Genomic DNA, 24,636 nt, shown 5'->3' with positions numbered 1-24,636 from the left:
ACCTCTATTTATTTACTTCTCCGCTCCCGGCATGCACTGCGGCGCCCGCACTCCTGGTCTGGTGGTGCGGCGCGAGCTGTCAGCTATCGCGCGCCTGCCTGCACCGCGTTCCAAGGCTCCTTCCCTGCACCTCAGGAGGTCACGACCTTTTTGCTCAAGGGCCACTGCAGTGCACACAAGGGATACTGTACACCTTCGGCTGCTGGAGAAGGAAGGCTGAATTGCTTAGCATCGCGCCTTAGTTGCTATGAGGCACCAAAGGGCTGACCTGTTCACCCTTTGAGCTCTGCAGACACCACTGCTACGGGCTTGCACAGGTTGGTGGCATAGCTGGAGGGGGGCGGTGCAGCCAGGAATGATTTTTTGGACATCAACACACAAACTATTCCACAGAAAGCTACTTTCTCTGTGTTTGATGAAGATGAGCCACTGCATGGAAGGAAAATCTAGAGAAGAAAGCTGGGCAGCATTACATTCAGTTCACTGCAACTTTTAAGTGTTTTGTTGATTTTTGCAATGTTATGCTTTGAATAGCTTTCAACCAAAATAACTGTTCACCTATGCAAGTTTCCAGTTGCCAACTGTAGAAAAAACTACATTTAAAGACACTCGGTAATTAAAGACACTCAGTGCTCAAGTTCCTGGTGGTAATTTATACATTCAGTTGTAGGGGCACCCCATCAATAAGGGCTTTCTATCTGCAACATGCCTTTCAGTTCTACCTAATGGCCTAGACTCTGCTCCTTATGTTTACCAAATTCCTCTTGTTTCAGGAATAAATGCATCGTGTGTACTAATTCCACAGAGAGGAAACATTTTAACAAGCAAGAATACTGTATTAGACAAGTACACAATAGGTACAACACACATGAAATGAGACAACTTGCATGACCATAAAGGAAATATTTATTAAAATATATTCAAGAAACTGTCAAACTTCTAACAAAAGCCAGGAGAGAGTTGAAGGGAGAAACATCTGTACAAGAAACATTGTTGGAAATGCTTTTACATGCTTTATTTTAAGTTTCACAGTTTAGTTATTGTCTACAAAAATATATTTCTGAAACTCTGAGTCCTCTATAAAAAAAAGCTGGTCAGCAACAGCAAACCTGACAAGCAGAATATACCTTAGGACAGAGTGAGCTCCTCCTGCAAATAAGCTTGGCATGACCCAGGGCACTCCTGCCTCTATGTTAGGAAAAGACATTCTTTGGGATTAAGCTCCACATTAATTCTGAAGGAAGGCAATTTTAAAAATGAGGTTTTTATTTATCTCATTTCTTTCCTCCCCCAGCATGCATAAAATCTGGAGCACGGAGTTGCACATCTATACACATGAGAAGAGTGCACTGAACCATTGTTTGGTGTCAGAAGACTCTAGTATTAATACTCAAGATTCACCCTTTCTCAAGGCAGCTGCTAGTTCTGCCCATCAAAATGATGTGCAACTGGAGTACTTTTTCCATAAGCACCTGGCCAGTCTTGCTTTCTGAAAAAGAAGCTTGATTAACTAAGCCTGCTCTGGTAGTTTCAAAGTTTTTTAATTGACAAATGCAGGCCTGGAGTAATACTGGTTATTTTTGAAGGCTTAAGGCTTAAACCATGTTCACCAGCATCCAGAAGCTGACAGAACCCTACCATTGTTAAGCATGATTTCATGTATATCAGCAAGCAGGGTTTCTAGAAAAAACAAGAGGCTCAGTGCTAGCCAGCTGGGATCTTCCCAAATTTCTCTCCTTTTGGAGGTTTTACCTGATAAATCTTTAGAGGTATTCATGTGTAAAAAATATGTTGCTTACTAATATACGGCTGCCACCTTTAATTATGTGTATCTTACACTACTCCCTGAAACAGGCAAGATGAACTGATTCTAGGCAATCTTAAAGGTGAGGATCCTGATTAAAAATCTTACAAAACAGAAGATAGGACTTGCCAGCAGCAAGTTGAGAAAAATAAATTGCTGATATACTGTGTTTGTAATACAATGCAACACTGGGACAATCAATTTCCTGATTCTGTACAACAGCAGGGATGCTCAACTCATGGGTTGCCAGAACTTAAGCAGCAGTTACAAAGCTGCACTGATATTTGTTGGATTGCATACAGGTCAATGAAATACACCAATATCTCCAAACAGGGCAAGAACCATAAATGATCAAGAGGCATCTTTCCCCATTCCCCAGGCAGTGTGTATTATGCACATATACATAAAATCTGTAATCAAACAATATCCTGAGAAGCTCAGCTTTCATTTTTTAAAGAAAGAATATTCCTGCTCTTATGGTGGTAGTCAATAAGTTTGAAAATGCATAGCCAATATCTAGTAAAATTCCAGAAATTAAGAAGCAGTGCAACAGATTTGTATGACCCTCCAGTTCCCTGCTCTTTCTCCATCACTATTTCCTACCCACTCACTCACTAATCCCAATCTCCTTAACCTTCTCACCCTTCATTTCCCTGCATCATATCATAGCAAAACATCCCAAATATGATGAAAGCCTACTGGAAGCAGAAATATATGCACCGTTTACATTGTTGATTGTGAATGAGAAATTCTAACAGGGTAGAAGTTGGCACAGAATACACACTGCCCTGATCTCTCTCCTTCTGGAGTTGCACACAATGTTGTTATGGGGAACCAAGTGCATCAAAAATTTGTACATGTTCTGTAGTTTGAGGTTTCCATTCTCCCTCCAGTCCACATTAGGAAAAGTAGCACATGCAGCCCCTACAATTGACCAGTTGACCAACCAGGGAGCACATCTTTCTAAGGGCTGGTGCAGAACTCATGCAAAGACTGGCCCTAACAGGCCACCAGCACTTTGTGGGATCATGTGCTCAGTCTCCCCTCTCACATAGATTTCTCTGTCCCCCCTTATCCTAGTTAAGAATTATGTATGATCAACATTAACCTTGATTAACACAGAAGTGAGGACATTCTAAACCTAGTTTTTGGAACGGGGAGAGCAAATTCACACACAAGGAGGGAAGGGTGTGCCCACTGCCCACTACCCATCCTTTAAAATCTAGCCAAAGGTAGGCCAGCATTATGTCACATCTGCACCAAACCAAATCAGTCTCATTTGATATTTTTAGGATGCTTACAGCAGATTAGCACACAGATTAGATTAAAAAAACAAAATTGTTCCTTTTGCCCCAAATAGGTGAAGGCTCCCCATACAGTTAGCACTAACATCAGTTTAGTGCCCTCACTATAATGTATGTACTGCTAAAAACCCTGAGCAACCAAAGAGGTATGTGAATTTTAAAACATGGTCATGATCATCCAAGGGATTATAAAGCTATTGTGCCTCCCCTATTACCAGAGCCTACACTACACCAAACACTTCCCACTCACATTCTAACAAAGTACATACTATCAGGGAACCATCTATCACCTCAAAGAAAGAACCAAATCTGGACAACACAAAAGTGAGATTTCCTTCTTCCTCAGCACCTCCCTCTCATTTAAAGGAACTGCTCAATTGCCAGCACTTGGCATTGGAAAAAAAATTCTGCAACATTCGCAGACAGTCTGGAGAACTGTTGGAAACTCGCAAACAGGTTATCCCATAATTCACTTCTTAGCTGCATGTACAGATCTAAACTAGGATTTCTACTTCATCCAGTTTCCAGATTGCCTGGCTAACATTTGTGTTTGAAAAACAAGAGAAAAATCAGAATTCCACTCTCCCGGAATATAAATTCCTTTATATTCCTTATATATTCAGGCAAATTGGATAAATAATTTTGTTTTTCATGGTCAAAAGGTTCTGCAAAGTCTATCCAATATGACAGGGCTAACTTCTAGCAATAATGAATATTATTGTTTCAAAATAAAATACATGTTTGGACACTGTGCCTGGAAACCAACTTTTCTCTGTAAAATACACAACTTACAACCCTATTTCTGCCTCAAAATAGATGCTTTCTTTAAAACATCCAGGTGTAGGAAAAAAAGTTATAAACTATTATAGAATAGCCCAACTAAATTTTTCAAGACAACTCTGTGTGGCTATCTGCGAGCTCTGAGAATGAGTTTTGTTGGGGCGTAGGGGTTGCGAGACAAGGAGGACTCAATTCAGAGAAAAGAATTGAAGAAAAAAACATGAAAATTCAGCACACACACCTGGAACATTTCACACTAGACAAAGCCAGAGGGAACAATCCTAGCGTTTACACGGGTCAGAAACAGGTCAGAAACCTGGGGCCTAGGTTAAGTTCTAGGATTTCAACATAGTCATCTTCATGTAGCAAAGTTGCACTACGAGCGTGCAGGCATTTATGGAACCTGAAGCTTTGAGTTGTGAAACTCCTCCTACTTCCTTATGTGGAGCTAAGCCCTCATTCCCTGAGCTGGGCCCAAATCCCATTTGAACCTACCTTCCTGTAATATTACAAACACCTTGACTGTCATGATAATTTCACCAATTCTCTGTGTACCTTTCGAACACCAATTAGATTCCAGGCAGAAAATCATATTTACTCTAGATAAGTAATTATTACTTATCCTCCTTGGGAGCCAATCACCCACCAACCACATACATTAAAAGTATACTGGCAGGATCAAAACAGTAAGTGCCCACAAGTGAGCAACAGCTCCCCTTCTTCCTACCAAACAGGGCAAATCCCCCCAGCTTCTCTGTCCAATAGATCACTTTTTGTTACCTGTACATGAGACTTAGCTGATCCTCAAAGTAAGAAGCCAGCTTAAAAACTCACACGTCTTGTTCCAGAATCACTCAAGTTCTCAGTGTTCAGCCAGGTACTATTTCTCCTGCATTTCACAGTAGAAGCAGGTGCTTGGGAACTTGCATGTCAAACTAAACATTACCAAGAGGATGAAGAGTCACTGCTTCATTGCCCCAGACAAGGAAAGAGATTCACCAAGAGATTTAAACTAAATCTGTTATAAAGTATCTGTTTAAAGGCAAGAGCTAGAATTTGCCAACAATGAAATGCATTCTCCCGTCCAGTGTGAACAGGAAATAGTCCAGGGGGTGTCACAATAGGTCCTAAAAACAGGATAACCCTCCTTGCTTTCTTATGAGGGATGAAAAGGACAAAAGAGATACTACTGGTCAGTGGAGATTTCTCTGTCAGGCTCCAATTTGCTTGATTCTCCTGGAGAAGGGGTATGCGGTGCAGAGTGAGATACAGAGGGAATGCCATGAGCCACAATCCCCTCTACTGATGGTTCTGATAACCCAGGAGCTGCAACTCCCACTACTCCTGGAGGAAACCTGTTGCAAAAAGAAAACACAGCAATTGGAGACCACTTAGTATCCCAGTGAAGATTTCTTTGCTAACACTCCCCCCACCATAGTGTGAAAAGCCTTCAAAAATTAAGCATAGTGGATGGGTGCAAAATAATAATCCCAGATCAGCCTTGTAACTCAGCATTTATTAGATCATCTTTGGCAAGAAAGCAATCAGGTTTGTCCTAATTATTGCAGAGCTAGAGACATGATAAAACAAATGCCCCTAGTCATAAGCCAATTTAAACAGAGGGGGCAAGGTTCTGAAGATCTCCGGCTCATTTAGGTTGGTGTTCTCTGCTCAAAAACGAATATATAGAAAAGCAATGATGTCCAGTCTGCTGCCAGAATGATCTATTCTCAGTCAAAGAGCTGCATGCAAAAAATTATAGGCCTGGTGCACTGGTATACCTATGAAAGCACAGGTATAAGCAAAAAGCTATTGGTAAATGCATGCATCTCACCTGTAAGCTGCAGTTCCATTAAGCTCTGGATGTACAGCTGCAGGATCAATACTGGACCACTGAGCTGCTAAAAGCAAGTACTCCTTATTAACACAGTTCCTCAAAGCATCCGGCATGTGACCTACGACAAAGTCAAGAAAAACAGAGGTAGAATACACCAGTGGCAAAGTGTATTTGTACACAATAAGCACAAGGCAAGGTTTCCCCAACAGGGAAATAATGGGACTTGTTATTACAGAACAGCAAGGATGCCTCCCAAAAAATCCACACCACAAAAACATACACATGAACAATGTATCTGAGTGGTGCAGTGTGAGGAAAACTTGTTTGTATACTCCTCAGTGTGAAGCTTATGAGAACTTCACTTCCAGTCAAGTGAAGGACCAGATGACACACACTCAAAAGAAAATCCTCCACAGTATCATTCCATACTCAGCTGGCACCAAATATCCCCAAAACACTAGCTGCCAACAGTTGGGATAAGAGAACAAAATATTCTAAAAGGTCTAAAGAACTAAAACAAAAAATTCTTTGATATTCACTCCACCACAACTGCCCCAACTTTAAAAAACCAAGACAAAAATTCCTGCTACCAAGATCTGATCCAGGGAAGCTATGCCAGCAATGCTCACTACCTATTACCTGTGATGGCTCTTCGGATCTCTTTAGCTGCATCTTCTCTGGACTCAATGGAAGCCTGTTCACTGTACCAGGCTGTATGAGGAGTACAGATCACATTGGGAGCATCTTTGAGGGGCCCATTTGCAAAGCTGTGATGCAGAGAAACAGGCATGATTTGGGTTATGATTCCCCAGTAATCCAGAGAGAGAGAAGTACAATGTTGAAAAGTGCCAATACTAAACAGCAGTAGTGTAGCTGTTACCTGAAAGGCTCAGACTCATGCACATCAAGGGCTGCCCCTCTGATTCTCCCCTCCTTTAAGGCTTGAGCCAGAGCCTTCTCATCAACCAGTCCCCCACGAGCGGTATTAACCAGAAAGCAACCTTGACGCATCTGTAGAGACAAATATAGGCAAGGCTACTGAGCACAAATAATGTCTACATGACAGCCTGAATATGACTACATTTGAAATGAACATCAGTTTAACATTAGACAGTCACTGTGAATGAGGAGAGATCATATTGGAAGTATTTTCCTTCACATACTAGCTGAACATTTATTTATTTATAGAATTTATATCCCACCTTTCTGTCCCACTAAAGGGCACTCAAGGCGGCTTACAAAAGAAATCATATAAAAACAAAATATATAAATATGTATAAAAATAAAACATTTAAAAACAATAAAACTTGGAACCCAAAATTAAAAATAAATAAATAAATAAATAAATAAAAATAATAAAAAGCCATGCCCCCTTGCATCAGCATTAAAAAGCTTCTTTAAATAAAAAGGTCTTAAGCCCCTGCCGAAAGGACTCTAAAGAGGGAGTTGTTCTCAGTTCCAGGGGGAGGGAGTTCTACAGACGGTGAGCCGCCACCACCAAGAAGGCCCTCTTTCTTGCCGCCATCCCCCTCACCTTCACTGGTGGCGGCACAGTCAGAATTTCCCCCTCTGATGACCTGAGAGGACAGGTTGAACTGTATGGAAGGAGGTGGTCCCTCAAATACCCTGGACCCGAGCCGTATAGGGCTTTAAAGGTTAAAACTAGCACTATGAATTCAGCCCGGAAACAAACTGGCAGCCAGTGTAGCCGCCGAAGCAGCGGCCCAAATGAGTTGAACAGACGACCCCCAGCAACTGCACAGGCGGCCACGTTCTGCACTAATTGTAGTTTCCGGACTGTCTTCAGAGGCAGCCCCACATAGAACGCATTGCAGTAGTCTAATCTGGATGTCATTAAGGCATGGGGCACCATGGCCAGGTCTGAACGACTCAGATGTGGTCGCAGCTGGTGAATCAGCCGAAGCTGAGCAAAGTCTCCCCTGGCCACAGTCACCACCTGGGAATCCAGGAGCAGCTGCGGATCCAGGATCACCCCCAATCTGTGCACCTGCTCCTTCAGGGGGAGTGCAACCCCATTCAGAGCAGGATGGTAGTCCAATACCCGAGTCTTGGACTTCTGGACCAGGAGAATATCTGTCTTATCAGGATTCCGTTTCAGCTTGAATAGTGGTAAGATGACCCAAAGGTCCAAATTAAAAACACTCTGGGTGCTCAAGTAAAATAATAAAATCACTAAAATATTTGCACAAAATATTTTGAGACAACAGGTACTCATATTTCTTCTTCAGAACCAAAGATCAAAACACAGAAGAATTTGATGCATTGGACCTAGATTGGGCAAAGTGCATATGACTTTCTATCACTGATACCTGCTAAGAAACTGAGGTTTTTATTGGTCCCAGGTGACCCTAGTTTGCCAATATATTTTGGGTCCAGAAGTCTAGAGACCACTGAGGCTGGATTTTCTGAATCTGGCCCTTTTGGACCCCAAAGTGGAGCTTCTGTGATTCTTCTCCTTGAGGTTGAAAAAGCAGGACTTAGCATGCCTGGGCATTTCTCCTACAGTGCTAGATTCTCCTTCCAGAACTTATCTGGATATCGGAGTCTGCTCTTGTCAGTTATATTGACACAGGAGAGTTAATCATTACTTTTCTTCAGTCCCTATCATGTTGACATGTCTCCAGGTTAGCCTGGGCCTGAATCCTGAGACCAAGACAGTTGGTGGCTTTAGGCATCACCCTGTCTGTGGCAAAAGAGGGCCTCCCAGCTCCTGCTGTCATATCAGAGAGTTTATAAGAAAGCCACAACACTGGCCCTGCCTGACATTCAAATATTTCCCCTTGTGGAAATGGGGAAACCGAATCTTGTCTTCCAAGCCCTGACCAGAGAACCTCTGAGAACATGTAATATTATGATCATTTGCCACACAGGGTTCCAGAGTTGTCTCTACCTGCTGAATCAGCCTTCTACATCTTTCACAAGGACAATATTATGTTATAGTCTGACCCCTCATTTGTCCTCGGAGTGATCCTTTCTGCTCTAACCTCAGGAAGAAAGCATGATATTGCTTCTGTGCCAGGAGCACTCTTAGCTTGTTTCTCCACAGTTTCATCAAACACTACAGAACTGATATTTTTGCTTTAGCTGAAAGCTCTTCAGAAAGTACTGCAGCCTTGAGTCTAGGCAATGTTTCTCAGTCCTAGATATCTGGGGCACTATATGGTGGCAGACAGGCAGGCAGGATGCTCCCGCTTGCTCACTCAACAGTGGTCCATAACTGCTCCAACTCTAAGCCTTGTGCATTTTTTATATGAGATTATTGCAGGGAGCAGGCAGGAGAGGCATTCTGGTTAGTATCCTTTATTACACAACTAGTTTATGGATAATTCATTGATTGGGAAGGTTCATTGCTATGTCAGTAGTAACTGACCCTAGGGAAGAAGGTTCACCCCTTAGCCAAATCTCTCTTCCAAAAAACCTGCCTCCTCATGAATGGAAAGGAGATTCACCAAGTAGGAAACGGCAAATGAGCAGGAGGAGAAGCTACATGTAAGAAAGTTCTCATTTCTTTACTGTTTACAGCTTGTTTGGATCACAGCAGCATGGCTGCTTATACCATAAGCAACCATGCTGCTGTGATCCAAACAAGCTGCAAACAGTAAAGAAATGAGAATACAGGCTTGGCATAATGCAACTGTGGCTGCTTATACCATAAACAACCACAGTTGCATTATGCCGAGCCTGCATTCTTTTATATTGAGTATAAAATGACTGATTAAGGAGGAGGTCTGGTCGGGCAGGAGGTCTGGTCTAGAGGGTAGAGCCTCCATTTGCCTGAAGATTAACATCCACAAGGTCGGCAGTTCGAGGCCACCGGCACCGTGCGACCTTGAAGCAGCTGGCAAGCTGCAGCTGAGCTGTTCCATCTGCTCGGAGCGTGGGAGGATGGAGGCCAGAATGTTAAACCAGATCGGAGCGTAACATCTTGAATGTGGTGGTTCTTGAAAGAGAGAACCTTCTTTCAATTTGTAAAAATCCCTGCGTGGATTTAATAAGCCTGCCTGTGTAAACCGCCTTGAATAAAGTCTTGAATAAAGACCAAGAAAGGCGGTATATAAATACTGTATATTATTATATTATTATTATTATTAAATCCTCCAAATATAGCGTGTCTGTTCAGCCAGTAGTTGGAGGATTGCGGGGGGGGGGCACTCAGGCTGAAGGGTTAATGCAGAAAAGACAATACAGAGTAGAAGACTCCAAAAGAGAAGTACAGCGACGCCACATGCAAGGTGAGGAATAGGGACAAGGGGCTACTGTCTAAACTTGGGAAAGGAGGAGATAGTGCCTGGGCTTAGGCCGCAAAGCCAAATCACAAGGCACTATATATATCTCTCCTTCAACTTTTTTTTCTTTGCCATTGTTATAGTACAAAGGAATGGGAGATGCAAGACAGCTGCAAAGCTGGTAGCATCCTTTGGCACTCCAGAACTATGGGCAAGAAACAAACTGAGTCCATCCGGGACTAGTGCTCTCAGGGATGTTTGCTCTTCTATGTGGTCCACAGACAAATTTAAACTTCATCCTAAATATGGCAGGAGATCTAACACTTAAAGCTACAAGCATTCAAAACAGAGGCAAGAGAAAGACTGGTTCTAGGGTGGGAGATGTCTCTTATCCAACCACTGGCCAACTTTTCCTTCTAATGAACTTTGCTTCTTAGTGAATAGAGAGACCATCCAGTATATGAATCAATGGACAGAGGCAGGTAAGGAGAAATGCTGTTGAAAGCCCATATAAGAGAACCATAACAAGCCTACAATTAAATAAGCAAAGACTTACTACAGTACAAATTTCAACGGTTCTATCCAAAAGGTGTAGAACATTAGAAAAGCAACAAATGAGCTAACTGGAAAGAGCATGAGGTGGAAAGATTCTAGATCTATTAGAAGAAGTTATAACTCTGCTTTCATTGTTCTTGACTGACTTAGTACTGCCAGTTACAGAGTTTTATATATAGACTGAAACCAAACACTTACTTGTTACAGTCTCTCTCTAAACACAGAATCAGTCTATTCATACATACAACAACAAACTATGCTCAGCAGAAATGCAAGCTCCAGATCCACACAGTCCCAGCTTTCATGAGAGCTGAAGACAAATAGCTGAGGCAACCCTCACAGCAGTAACTTGTATTCCCAGCATAATGCAAGGTTGCACCTGTTTTATGGTGAAGTCATTGATGAGGTGATGATTATGCTCGTTGAGACTGCAGTGCAAAGTGATGCAGTCACTGTGCATTAGCAGATCCTGCAGAGTGGCCATCCGTTGCAATCCCAAGGAACGCTCCACCCCATCAGGCAGATATGGATCATAGAAAACAACATTGAAGCCAAAGGGTTTTGCACGCAGAGCAACTGCTTGCCCAACTCGACCTTAAAAAAAGAGAACATGTTCATCTTAATTATAGCACAGTAAAATCTTAACAGAGGGCCAAGTACTGGAAGGGGACTTGGAATGATCCAAGAGGCAGAGTTCATGAAGAATTCCTATACTCTCTTTTCAAAATAGAAAGGATGATAGCACGGGTATTGGTTCTTCCAAGGACTTTTGTTTATTCTCTCCAAGGAAACCCAAGCCATATCACTGATACCACAGTGATCATTTCTCAATCGACTAACAAATTATGTGATCTCACATCAAATTCACATGATAACTCATAGGTGCGACAAGGAGATTTATAAAAACTCACGGAAAGCATTTAGAGCAGAGGTATTCAAACTGGGGCGTCGCGACGCCCCAGCCTGTGGGTCCTGGCCTCTGCTCCCTTAAGGGGCGGGGGCAGCCAGGAGACAGGGGGAAGGCAGCAGTGCGATTCACAGGATCGCACCGCTCAGGGGGGCTGCAGGGGCTTGGGTGCACTTGCCCAAGCCTCCTGTAGCCTCCTGGGGGTGTGGGGAGCCCTGCGCAGTCTTTGGCAGGGCTCCCCAGGTCAGGGAAAGGGAGAGTGGGGCAATCTGCTCTGCCTCCACAAAAGCGGAAGCGGAGCACAACCACCCCACTCTCCCTTTCCCTGACCTGGGGCGCCCTGCAGGTGCTCACGCAGGGCTCCCCACACACAGGGACGGATGCTGCAGGGACTGGAGGGTGCATCCCAGTCCCTGCCGCCCCGAGCTGCCTTCTCCCTGTCCCTATTGCCTCCCCCCACCCCCGCAAAGACTTACTGCAGGTTTCAAACTCCCAGAGAGTTTGAAAACCGCAGATTTAGAGGTTTCATCTTTATCTAATTATTTTTGAGACTGAAATGGAATACTGTACAGTAACGAAATCCACTCTGACTGGATTGACTTTTAGATAAAATACACAGATGTGTTGTAGGGCCCTGTTGAATGGGGGCTCCAGGCAATCTCAGTGACTGTGTGTCCGGCAATTCACAGATTTGAGTTGCTTGTTTGAGCCCCCTGGTTTTATTTATTTCTCATCTTTCTCCCTAATACATAGGGTGCTCAAAGCAACTAGCTTACAATAAAAGCAAATAAACCATAAAAATTAAGAAAATGATGAAAATACATAATAAAGCAACAGAGGCAGAATACCAATACAATAGCTAAAATTACAAGACACAAAAAGATATAAAATGTTATATTGGTTCAGTCTCTGGAACTGTCAACTAAAAATTGTCAGGTAGCATGGTTGCTGAAGGTGTCTCAGCTAGAGAAAGGGTGCTTGTCAGTCAGAATCAACAGTACTAGGCTAGGTATACCAAGTCAGAAAATGGTTTGAGGCAGTGATGGCCAAACTCACCACTGTTGTGCAATGGAAATGCAGCCCCCGTTCAGACCGCATCTTACAGTTCTGCCAGGCCACCACATGTAGTCCTCCTTGATTGGGAGACAGGAGACAGGGACATTGCACAACTCACCACTGTTGTGCAATGGAAATGCAGCCCCCGTTCAGACCGCATCTTACAGTTCTGTCAGGCCACCACATGTAGTCCTCCTTGATGGGAGACAGGGACGCTCTGGGCAGTTGCGGCGTCCCAGAAGGTTGTATGACAGAATATCCAGGCAGAAGCGAATGCCCAGAACGTGCCTATCCCCCAATCGAGGTGGACTACACGTGGCAACCCGATAGAACGGTGAGGTTTGCTCACAGGGCAGATGGGTTCGTCCTAACCCTGGATCCAGCCCCCAGGCCAGGGTTCAGATAGCCCTGGTCTAAGGCAGCTCCTTATATCATCCCCATGTGTGTCAATGCAAAGTAGCACAAGTGTCATTCAGCACCTGACATTCCATTTCTTTCTGCTTAACCGTTAGACATGATTTTCTAGTGCTCTTTCTTATTCCTAGGTGCCAGAATCCTGTCCCCCTTTTTGGTGGCAGGGGAGAGCCAACATTTTTGGGCACTAGCTATGAATAGGGGTATAGAATCGGTGTCATAATTCTGACACCACTAGCCAGTACTACACTGTCAAGAACCCACAAAACCTGATGACAGAAATGTCGCATCTTAATTGTGCTGCCGAGCGGCTCGGCTGGTACACCTCCCATGATGCCAATGGGGACTTGTTGCGACACCCAGTTTGGGAACACTAGGCTTATGTTTCAACTACTAGACTGTTGGTTTGGTGCTACCTGAAGGAGTCAAAGAACTTCTGTTCATGCACTGCCTTCTCTCCTCATGTGCAGCAATTCCCTCTTCACTGGCCTGAGGCAAGCTACCTTGTCTGAATCAGCAAATTATGGCTTGTGCGTATCCTGCAAATCAGGACTGGAAACAAGAATCTGATCACAATTTGCAGGGCAAAAGCCAACTGTAATTCGCCAGTTCAGATGAAATGGGAAACCTTGGTTTGCCTCAAACTGAAAAGGAGGGAAGGAATGACCATGCGCAAGGGGTGGAGGACACCTCAAGAAGCCAGAGGTGTATATAGGCTCCTAACTCATATATACCAAATCATACTTTATTATGTTTGATTTCCCAATATCATTAAAAACAGCTGTTTCTTACCAAGACCAATTATGCCCAAGGTTTCACCACGGATACGCACAGCACCTCCAGCCACCTCTCTGATCTGTTCCATACTTGAGGCTCTGTTTCCTTCTCGCATGGCCTGATGGAGCCAGGTAACCCGACGATAAAGATTCAAGATGTGGCAAAGGGTAGAATCTGCTGTCTCTTCCACAGAAGAGGAAGGGATGTTGCACACAGCAATGCCTGAGGAGAAAGAAGCTAGTATGATTCTCAAACAATCAAACAAATACATATCAAGAAAGAAAGAGACATCCCAACACTCCAGACGTAAAAGTCAGATAAGTTTTACTGATCACAGCATACTATGCAGCATTGTTATGTCAACTCTCCTTCTGAACCCCAAACTTGACTTTGTTAAACCTGAAATCCTGTTTCTGCTATCAACACCAGTTCTATACCTGTAGAAACTTTTGAACAAAACCACTTTCTGTTCTAAGGAGGCTGTAAGAATATATAAGAAGCTGCCCTACACAAGATCAGATCCATGATCTAGCTGGTTCATTACAAATTCATGAATCAAACTCACCGCAGGTTCAGAACACACATAGAGGGCCTCACCTAAGCTTCCAGGCATGACTGGAAGCGTCTTCCAGACACATCCAGGAGTCTTTCTGAGGTCCAGAGAGGCTGCATCTGTTATGTTCAAGTCTCAAAAAAGCCCCCAGAGGTGTAGAAAAGGCACAAAAAACTGAAGTGCCTTTCCTACACCTCCAAATCCAACCAAAGATCTGACTGCCCAGACCTGTAAATTTGCTTATCTATGGGTTTCAGCATCCCTGGGGGTTTTGAGAACAGAACGCTCACGGATGCTGAGGGTCAATTGTATGTTTTTCTCACAGGAGGGAGCTGTCCAACATCTGAGGCAGAGGTCTGCTCAGTCTTGCTACTCAAGATCCTTTAAACTGAAAATACTACTGACTGAACATGCAAGGCATATGCTCTACCACTAAGCTATGGCCCATCCCCAACAGATAGCCTCTGCACAATTGTTTCTTGAAAATTACACAAGCGTCTTTAAGAGTACATTATTTCAAGAGCCACTACAGTTAAATAGCTCAACAGTATTTATTTTGGTATTCAGTTGCCATGATTTCACCACCAAAAATGGTACAGACTAAAGATACAAAGCTAGAGCACAACAAAAATTCAAGAGGCTTTAGGCCAATTAGCATGACAACAATATAGGTATATCCAGAGGGTGAGAATTCTGCATATCAGGAATTTCAACAGTGGTGGAACCCTCAAGAGATCCACCCTGAAAAAGCTTATACGTCAGGCAGACTCATGTGCAAGAAACCAAGGTTGACCTATATCATTTCTGGCATATGCTATAAATCCACTTTCTGGACAGATGGCTAAAGTGAAATTTGTCCAATAAGGCCACCCGCAGTTTTATAGTAACTCCTTACTAGGATATTTCCCTGTTATATGAAAATTGTCTCCCAACCAAGGAGGCTGGTTGCCATGTGGTTGCTGGCTCAACACTGAAAAGCTAAAATTGCATTTGATAATGAGTATTTGAAATTAAAATTGCATTTGATAACCAGCAGGAGACTGATCTCCTTGATCTTGCTGCTAAGGGGAATGTTTGGCTCCACAAGTAAGGCTCCTACAAAAATATGGGGTGAATTCCTTGACCCATTTGTAAATGTAAAGTAAACTGAGAGTTAGCTGGTCCCTGAATGAATGTGTCAACCCAGTGTGCGGCAGCTGTGAAGAAAGGCCAATTCCATGTGCAGGATAATTAAAAAACAGGATTGAGAATACAACAGCCAATATTATTATGCCATTGTACAAATCAATGATGAGGCCACATCAGAAGCATTGTGTTCAGTTCTGATTGCTAACATCTCAAAAAGGATATAAAGTGGGCCCTCCTTATCCATAGATTTGAATATCCACGGATGCTGAGCCCACAGCTGGAGAGCCTCTGAGACCTCCCAGATGTGACTAGAAGTGCCACGTGTGACCTCCCCATACCTCAGAAGGCCTCTTGGAGGCTTCTGAATGGCACTTCAGTTTGCGGGAGTGCCCCCCCCCCCAGATTTCACTGTCTGTGAGGGGGGGAGGCCTGGAACGGATCCCTGCAGATACAGAGAGCCCAATGTAGTGGAAAAGGAGAAGAAGAGAGTGACCAAAATGATTTGTGGGTCGGGGCATCTTCCTTACAAGGAAAGGGTACAGCATTTAGTGCTCTTCACTCTAGAACAGGGGTGCCCAAACTCTGGCCCGGAGGCCATCTGCAACCCTCGAGGACCCCAAATCCGGCCCATGGGGGCCCCAGACTCCAATGAAGCTCTGGCCCTCTGAGGATTTGCTGGAGTCTGCGCTGACCCAAAGCAACTGCTCTTAGCGTGAGGGCAACTGTTCGACCTCTTGCATGAGTTGTGGAATGAGGTCTCCCTCCACTGCTTGCTGTTTCACATCTGTGATGCAGCAGTGGCAGTGAAGGAAAGGACGACCTTGCTTTGTGCAAGGCCTTTTATAGGCCTTGAGCTACTACAATACCTTCATTCATTCATATAGGTTCCATCTCTAATATATTCATTTATGTAAATTTATTCAAATTTGAAATGTAAATAATTCTTTTTTCCCCAGCCCCTAACAGTGTCGGACAGATGATGTGGCCCTCCTGCCAAAAAGTTTGGACACCCCTGCTCTAGAAAGAAAGTGCCTGAGGGGGGACGTGACTGTGATATAAAATTATGCATGGATCGAGTGGAGAGAGGGAAATTGTCCCTCTTGTACAAACCCAAAGCAGGGAACAGCAACTGAAATTTACTGGCAGAAGAGTTAGAACAGACAAAAGAAGAGTAATCAAGCAATTTTATCCAGTGAGTAATCTGCAGAACTCCTTTCCACAGGATGGGGTGATGGCACATGGCCTAGAAGTCTTTAAAGGTGATTGGACAGATTTGTGGAGGAAAAGTTCATCATAGATTATAAGCCAGGATGATTATGTGCAACCTCCAGGTTTCAGAGGTAACCTATCGTTGAATGCCAGGTATCTGGTTGTTCAGATACAGGTATCTTGTTGTCCTGAGTGCTCCCCAAGGCCTCTGTTGGGCCACTGAGAGATACAAGCAGCTGAACTAGATGGGCCTTGGCCTGATCCAGTATGGGTCTTCTTATGTTCTTATTCTGTATACTTTGTTTAGTTACTGTGTAGGTTTTCTGAGGCCCACTGATCTGAATAATTTAACTCCTCAATTATATGCACATTTGTGAGAAATGAGTGTCGCTGAAATCAGCGAGTTATCCCCAAATCAACAGGTTAAGGATTGGAATGCTAAGCTACTGTTTTCAAAAGAAACAGAAGACAAAAAGCATTAGTAGGAGACATCAGTGCCATCTTCGTTTTCACATGTGCCATTTGCTTGAGTCCAGCCACTGTCCAATTTTGACTTCATCCTCTGTGATGTCTTAGGCAAATCACTATTTCTCAGCCTCAGTTCTACATTTGTAAAGAACAAAAATAGTTGCAACCTACACCCTGTTGCTCCTTGTGAAAGCACACAAAATTAAAAGATACTATAACTGCTCTGCAAATGCGTACATACTTTTATAGCAGTCAGCATTCCATCAGCTTAGACCCAGAAAACTGAAAACAAAGAGGTAGCATGTGTTTTTCATGCTAGGTATTAACTTTTTAAAGTTTAAATATTGCACTGGGATCATCATACCTAATTCTGCAGCTGACTTGATATCCACATTGTCATAGCCACTGCCAATTCGCACAATGACTCGAAGAGCTTTGAATTTCTCCAGGTCCTGGCGCGACAAGGTAATGGTGTGGTACATCAGAGCCCCAACAGCTTCATTTAGCACCTATGGGAAGACAGAACAACAAAATAATGCTTGCTCCACAGCATCAGAACTGGTCAGATCAGGGTTCTACAAACCCACCTGCCAGTAACAAATGTCCCCTCCCAGTCTACCAAGTAATGCTGCACTTGTCCCAGGATAAAACATCCCTTCCCCCAAGTGAACTACAGAGAAGGCGGAAATGGTTTCTTCTCCATTACTCATGGGTTATTGGTAAAAGCTGTGAGGTGGTGTTTGTGCCTTCTGAGAAACCACCTCTCCTTTTTCCTAAGCTATCTGCAGTTCACTATAAACTGAGAGGAAAGGGATGGTTCTTTTCCTGATGGTCTTCTCTGCAGAAAGCAGAAACTGTAAGGTGCAAACTATGCCTTCTGCAAAAGCTCAACACAGAGGGAAAGAAAATACACCTCTCTTCCCCAAATTCTCTGCAGTTCAGGCTGGTCTTGATTCTGCAAAGTTTGGGAAGGGAAAGGATGACAAATAATGGCTGCCTGTAAAAGCCAAGCCAAGCCAAGCCAAGCCAACCTTTGAGGAACCCTGAATCATAACCCCAATTCTTCATGGAAAAGGAGATTGTTATTTGTTCATTTATAGCATTCTCTAAATGTCTGTTCAGAAAAAAAATCCCATTATCCAATGGAACTGACTCCCAGGTAACAGTGCATGGGATTGCAGCTTTAGCATACTTACCTTTTCATGGATTTCCTGAGTTGACTGTGCATCGCAGAAAGCCACTGTGGCAACATCCTTCAAAATAGGCATCTCTACAGTGCAATCTCTGCCATCCAGAAGGGCAACCAGCGGACGTGCTGGCATTGGGCCATTACCAATAGGAGGCCTTATTCCTAAAAGGAACAAAAATTGAATCAGTTGCAAATACGAGCAAGAAAGAATACTTATGTCAGTACATATCCAGTAGCACCAATACAGAGACCAAGAGTTATTGTAAGGGTTGGTCTATGCTTTCAGACAGATTCCTTGGAATTCCATGTCCAGATCTGTATGCAAACATTGCCTTAATGCATGCCACTGGGCCCAGACAGGCTGGTGAACTATGTATATCATTCTGAAGTCTGGCAGTTCAGAGACATTTCATGAAGTCAGACACTTATAACTGATTCACACATGTATGCAGTTTGGGAGTTATCTGCAGAAAAATAGAAAAAGAGCTATTTTCAAAGATTTCTTTAGATGAAGAAAACAAATCCAGGGAGTGGATCAGGAGTGGGGGACAGAGAGGCAAAGAATAATCTGCAACATGACAGCTGTATCATAGCCCCAGGTAATTAGGGGGAAAAGACAGAAGAGGCAGGATAGAATAGCTGTGTCAATGTATTCAAATGCCTATCAGTATTTGACAGTGCAGTATTTTTGCATCTCCTATGATGACCATGAATAAGGGGAAATGGAAACAGAAAGAACAACCTAAAAAATGTTTTGAAGGTGGACTCCAGAAAAGCAAAATGTTTCCAAAAAGCTAGCACCCAGATTCCCTAATTAACAGTGGGGGGAAGATGACAGTAAAGTCTGTGCTCTAATCATATCAATGTTGGTGCAGACTAGAAAGGAGTGAATAGTTAAGCATCTTGCTTCTTTGATCAACTGCAATATAAACCAAAAAAGAGGGAGAGGGAAAACACTTGCATCTATATTAGCAGATTTCTGTGTGTCCTTAAGATGGTAAATAGGTCTGGGGTGACTGGTACAGTAGAATTTTAGGTCACCACACCAATGGCACCACCTTACATCCTTGAGCATCCCAATATAATTTTCAGGCAATTAAGGAATTAATCACACGATGATGCAACCATTGTGAGTGTTAAGAGTTGTATAAGAATAGCTGAGTTAGCAACATAATCCTTCCCTTCACAACTCCCTGAACTTTCACTTATTCACATATTTGCACTTGTGCACATGAAGTGTCCTCTCTCTTTTCTGTCATGTCTAGAACAGCCTTGCAAATAGCCACTTGGCCCCAGAAAAGAAACAATGCCTCCCTATCAACTAAACTTGCCAGATCCACCACTCAAGTGCCACTGTATCATCTCACTATGTGCACTTAGATAAGCAGATAATTTGTGAGAGAGCTCTGAAGAATCTTCTGTACTTTTCAGTAAGGCTGCTTTTCAACTTCCTACACAGTTCTAGAAGGCTCAGGATGCACCTGCCAGAAGCATCAATAACAGTTTCTGAAAGTGTACAAGATCATAGTTCTGAAAGTGTGAACTGGGAATCCCCAAGAAGAAGCATGCCAGCTGCTGGCTCTCCTAATGACCCCGCCTGCAGAACAATTTTAACACGCCCTGACTACAGGAAAATACCAACCTCTCCTTCCCCACACTGTAATATTGCATGGTTATCCTTCTCTATGCCCTTCCCTATATCAACGTATTAATGTTCTGATACTAGTCAAAATTCTGCTTTCCGGGAATTCAACATACACCACAGAATCTTATGGTTTAATCTTTCACCCATAGCTTTGATTCTGCTTTATTAATGGACCTCCTAATTAAAGGAAATGCTACTACAGTATTTGGAGCATTCTATCTCATTACAATACAGCAGGGGTGCCCAAACCCCAGCCCTGGGGCCACCTGCGGCCCTCAAGGCCTCTCAATGCGGCCCTCAGGGAGCCCCCAGTCTCCAATGAGCCACTGGTCCTCCGGAGATTTGTTGGAGCCCACACTGGCCCAACGCAACTGTTCTCAGCATGAGGGCAAGTATTTGACCTCTCACGTGAGCTGTGGGATGAGGGCTCCCTCCCACTGCTTGTTGTTTCACGTTTGTGATGCAGTAGTGGCAGCAAAGGAAAGGCTGGCCTTGCAAGGCCTTTTATACGCCATGAGCTATTGCAAGACCTTCATTCATTCATATAAGTTCATCTTTAATATATTCATTTATGTAAACTTATGTAAATTTATTCAAATTTTAAATGTAAATTAATTCTTTTTCCCCCCTGGCCCCCGACACAGTGTCAGAGAGACAGTGTGGCCCTCCTGCCAAAAACTTTGGACGCCCCTGCAATAGAGGGAAGGGGGGACTTGGGAATATAAGAACAGCCCTGCTGGATCAGGCCAAAGGCCCATCTAGTCCAGCTTCCTGGACTAGATCTCACAGTGGCCCACCAAATTCAGGAAGCACACAACAAGACACAACCTGTGTCCTGGTGCTCTCCCCTGCATCTGGCAATCTGAGGTAGCCTACCTCTAAAACCAGGAGCTTGCACGTACCTACCATGACCTGTGACCCGTGATGAACTTTTCCTTCAAAAGTTTGTCCAATCCCCTCTTAATGGCATCTAGGCAAGATGCTTGGGAAATAAGATGCTTGGGAAATCTAGGCATCACTACTTGTGAAATAAGAAGTCTTCCGTTCAGACTGTGCCTCCACTACCAACATCTTAGACCTTCTCCCATCTGTCTTCAAGAGATGATGATAAAACTGGCCTGCCTTGCAGGGGGTATTGTGGTTATTGAGATGATGCACACAAAACCGTTGGGCCACTTGAAATGAGTTGCATGAAATGAGACAAGTACTACTAAGAACAAGAAATGGTCCACTGTGTGTGTGTGTGTGTGTGTCTCTCTCTCTATGGGGGTGAGGGGTGAGGGAAGGATTCCCACTGTGTCTGTCTGTCTGGAGGAGGAGGATTCCCAGTGTGTCTGCGTCTGTCTGGGGGGGGGAAGGATTCCCACACAGAGAGAGAGAGAGAGTGTGTGTGTGTCTTCGGGGGAAGGATTCCCACAGCGTGTTTGTGTGTGTGTGTTCGTGTGTGAGGGAAGGATTCCCACAGGGTGCGTGTGCGCGTGTGTCTGTCTGTGGGGGAAGGATTCCCACAGTGTGTGTCTCTCTCTGTCTGGGGGGAAGGATTCCTACTAGCCAACCAGTCTCTACATCACTTGTTGGGGTTTCAGTACTTGGGCGGATTTAGCCACCATTCCAGCACTTACCTTGGGACAGTCACTCACCCTCAGCCTAGCCTACCTCACGGGGCTGTTGTGAGGAAAAAAGGAGGGAGGAACCACGTACACCACTGAACTCCTTGGAGGAAGGGGGCATAAAGACGTGAAAAATAAAAATGAATGAGCTTTTCCCAACGGCAAAGCGGCCCCAGCGTCGCTTAATGGCGGGGGGCCGAGACCCTTCCAGACAAGCCACCTTCTGTCACCGCCTGCGTGGCTGCGCGAGCCGAGCCACCCGCCCGCCTGCCTGCCTGCGCCTGAGGGCGTTACCTTCGCAGATGCGGTCTAGCCTCTGGCGCTTCACTTTGTGCCTGTCCATGGGGCGGCCGAGCTGGGCCCGCGCCCGACGCAGGCGGCAGGAGGAAGCTACAAAGACAGCGCGCGGCCGAGGAGGAGGGCTCGTCCCCGCCCAGGTGGCGGCGGCGGCGGCGGCCGGCACACCCCCGTCGCCAGCCCACGCCCTGCAGCTGCGGGTGAAGGCGAGGCCGGCTCGGAGGACGCCGCTCGGAGCCTCCCGTCACTCCCCTGCCGCGGCCCTCCCCCGACAGCGGCTCGCCACCGGCCTCCCGAGAGGAAGCGGAAGGGCCGGGCTCGGTCCGCCGAGGACGCCCGTCAAAGCCGAGCGCAACGGGCTGCGCGACCATAGAGCGCCGCCTGGAGCGCCCCTGGACATCCCGTCCGCTTCCGGTCCGCCGCTTCTCTAGCACCCCTAGCGCTCCAGCGGTGTCATTGCCGCGCTCCTCGGACGGGGAGGCACGCGCTCCTGTGTGCAAAGTGCGCGGACCCAGGCGTGCTGTGAGCCTCCCTTCTGGTGCTCGGGTTTTCCCAAGCCCGCTGGCCTTCTCTGCTCCTTAGAAAGTCCGTGGCAAGCAGTTCCACCCGGGGCTGGAGCACTGAGAAGTCCCACCGCAACTCCACGTCTCCAGCTCCAGAGCCTGGAAAGGCACAGGAGGGTTTCTTAGTGCTTATGACCTTGCCACTTATGACACTCTTTCTCTCGATACCGAGCTAAACAAACGCATCGGTAAAGCAGCTACCACGTTTTCCAGACTCACAAAGAGAGTCTGGTCCAACAAGAAGCTGACGGAACATACCAAGATCCAGGTCTACAGAGCTTGTGTCCTGAGTACACTTCTGTACTGCAGCGAGTCATGGACTCTTCGCTCACAACAGGAGAGGAAACTGAATGCTTTCCACATGCGCTGCCTCCAAAGTTCCAAACAACACAGTCCTGGAACGTGCTGGAATCCCTAGCATGTATGCACTGCTGAAACAGAGACGCTTGCGTTGGCTCGGTCATGTAGTGAGAATGGATGATGGCCGGATCCCAAAGGATCTCCTCTATGGAGAACTCGTGCAAGGAAAGCGCCCTACAGGTAGACCACAGCTGCGATACAAGGACATCTGCAAGAGGGATCTGAAGGCCTTAGGAGTGGACCTCAACAAGTGGGAAACCCTGGCCTCTGAGCGGTCCGCTTGGAGGCAGGCTGTGCAACATGGCCTTTCCCAGTTTGAAGAGACACTTGGCCAACAGTCTGAGGCTAAGAGGCAAAGAAGGAAGGCCCATAGCCAGGGACAGACTGCACTTGCTCCCAGTGTGGAAGGGATTGTCACTCCCGGATTGGCCTTTTCAGCCACACTAGACGCTGTTCCAGAACCACCTTTCAGAGCGCGATACCATAGTCTTTCGAGACTGAAGGTTGCCAACTACTAACCTGAAACAAGCCTATCAGGTGTCTCTAAAGTTATCTATAGCCTATGAAGCGTCAGCCCCATCTTTGATGTCAAACTTAAGCCAATGGGAAATATAAATTTTCAAACAAAGAAGCCAGAATGCTATAAAGGGTCCAGTTAATATTGGGAAATTGCTCTCAATGCTTTGTGACATGAGTCCCTTGAGATGCCCATTGCTTGCAATAAAATAAAGCCTGCAAACTTTCACTCCTGAGTAAGGAGATTACTTGAGCTGCCTTCTTTCTACCTTGCAACAAAGCCATCTCTGCCCAATGTTGCATATATACAACAGGGACCACACCTGTGGGCTGGAGAAAAATTAGGTTAACGACCTAATCACATAACAATAGGCATCAGAGAACATATCCCTGTTGTTAAGTGTTATGCAACCTTTTAACAGTAGTGGTGGTTTTTCCTGCTGAAGGCCAACACTATGTTGTAGGCCTATGCCAGATCACTCCCTCCCCGCAAACCAGGGATAGCCAACCTTTCAACTTTAGGGCTCCTGGACCTTAAACAATTGAGGACTGCCGTTTAGGTGACTATCTGTGCAATGGTCTCTCTTATTTTCCAGCCAGGTATACGCTAGTTCTTTTATAATTTCTTCAAATTGCCCTCTGTCTCTCTGGCAAATTATACAATCAGAAATAGAGATAGAATTTAAAGCTTCATTTGTTAGCGGAATGTCATTACTCAGAATGACAAAAAGCAAGCGCTCAGCCAATGAACATAATGCTGTTTTTACAGAAAACGTTGTTTCCGAGCACTGCAACACTATGAAGGCTAAAGTAAAACTAACCAGCCCACAAGGAGCCTGTAAGCTTGCCTGTTTTATTTGTATGGGAACATACCTACCTCCACCATTTTTGCCCTATATATGAAAGATTCTACATGGCATCTTGGAGAGAAGTCTACGTGGAATACATGTGTTTTTAGGGCAGTGATCCTAAATTCACAACCACTGTGTAACAAAAAAGTGGACCCTGTTCAAATCACAGCTTATCATTCCACCGGGTCATCTCATGACTTCTACTGCAATCAGGGAACAGGGACACTCTGGGCAGTCATATCTGCTGCCTGGCGACTCAGCAGGCTATGCGACAGGATATCTGGGCAGATACAACTGCCCAAAGTGTTCCTATCCCCCCAATCACAGTAGAAGTTATGTGGCAACCCGGCAGAACAGTAAGCTGTGTTCAAAGGGTAGAAGGGTTACTCTAAATGCTGCATTCGGCCCTTGGGCAGTCCAGGGGGGAGCTGCTTTAGGAGGAAAGCCTGAGGACTGGAGGACCAAGGGGCATGTCAACAACACAAAATGGGAACATATGGAGGGGTTGGGGCCAGTATCTCTGGCAAAAGTTGTCATTTCTTTTTCACCTCTTGGCAGGGCTTCTT

The 24,636-nt window shown here is 45.0% G+C and overlaps 1 protein-coding gene across 1 annotated transcript; it reads right to left on the bottom strand.

Annotated features, from left to right (window-relative positions):
- Nucleotides 1-888: 888 nt before the first annotated feature.
- Nucleotides 889-22,113, bottom strand: LOC136640253 (C-terminal-binding protein 2). The gene is made up of 9 exons (XM_066615233.1): nt 21,778-22,113; nt 18,236-18,390; nt 17,404-17,548; nt 13,697-13,903; nt 10,907-11,121; nt 6,606-6,736; nt 6,365-6,492; nt 5,723-5,843; nt 889-5,243 (listed from the first exon to the last, which is right to left on the bottom strand). Exons 1-9 carry the CDS (start codon nt 21,824-21,826, stop codon nt 5,075-5,077), a joined length of 1,320 nt encoding a protein of 439 aa, XP_066471330.1. The 5' UTR covers nt 21,827-22,113; the 3' UTR covers nt 889-5,074.
- Nucleotides 22,114-24,636: the final 2,523 nt, after the last annotated feature.

This window comes from Tiliqua scincoides, chromosome 2 (genome assembly GCF_035046505.1).
Source record: "Tiliqua scincoides isolate rTilSci1 chromosome 2, rTilSci1.hap2, whole genome shotgun sequence".
NCBI lineage: Eukaryota > Metazoa > Chordata > Lepidosauria > Squamata > Scincidae > Tiliqua > Tiliqua scincoides.
The sequence above is the reverse complement of the archived record's forward strand: the minus strand, read 5'-3'. Positions and strand labels throughout refer to the sequence as shown.

What these genes read in the sequence shown, in the direction of transcription:
- LOC136640253 (XM_066615233.1), bottom strand. Translation starts at nt 21,826, where the DNA reads ATGGACAGGCACAAAGTGAAGCGCCAGAGGCTAGACCGCATCTGCGAA. An exon ending in GCTAGACCGCATCTGCGAAG is followed by an intron (nt 18,391 to 21,777) that starts GTAACGCCCTCA and finishes TGTTCCTTTTAG; the next exon opens with GAATAAGGCCTCCTATTGGT. An exon ending in CAAGTCAGCTGCAGAATTAG is followed by an intron (nt 13,904 to 17,403) that starts GTATGATGATCC and finishes CTTTCTCCTCAG; the next exon opens with GCATTGCTGTGTGCAACATC.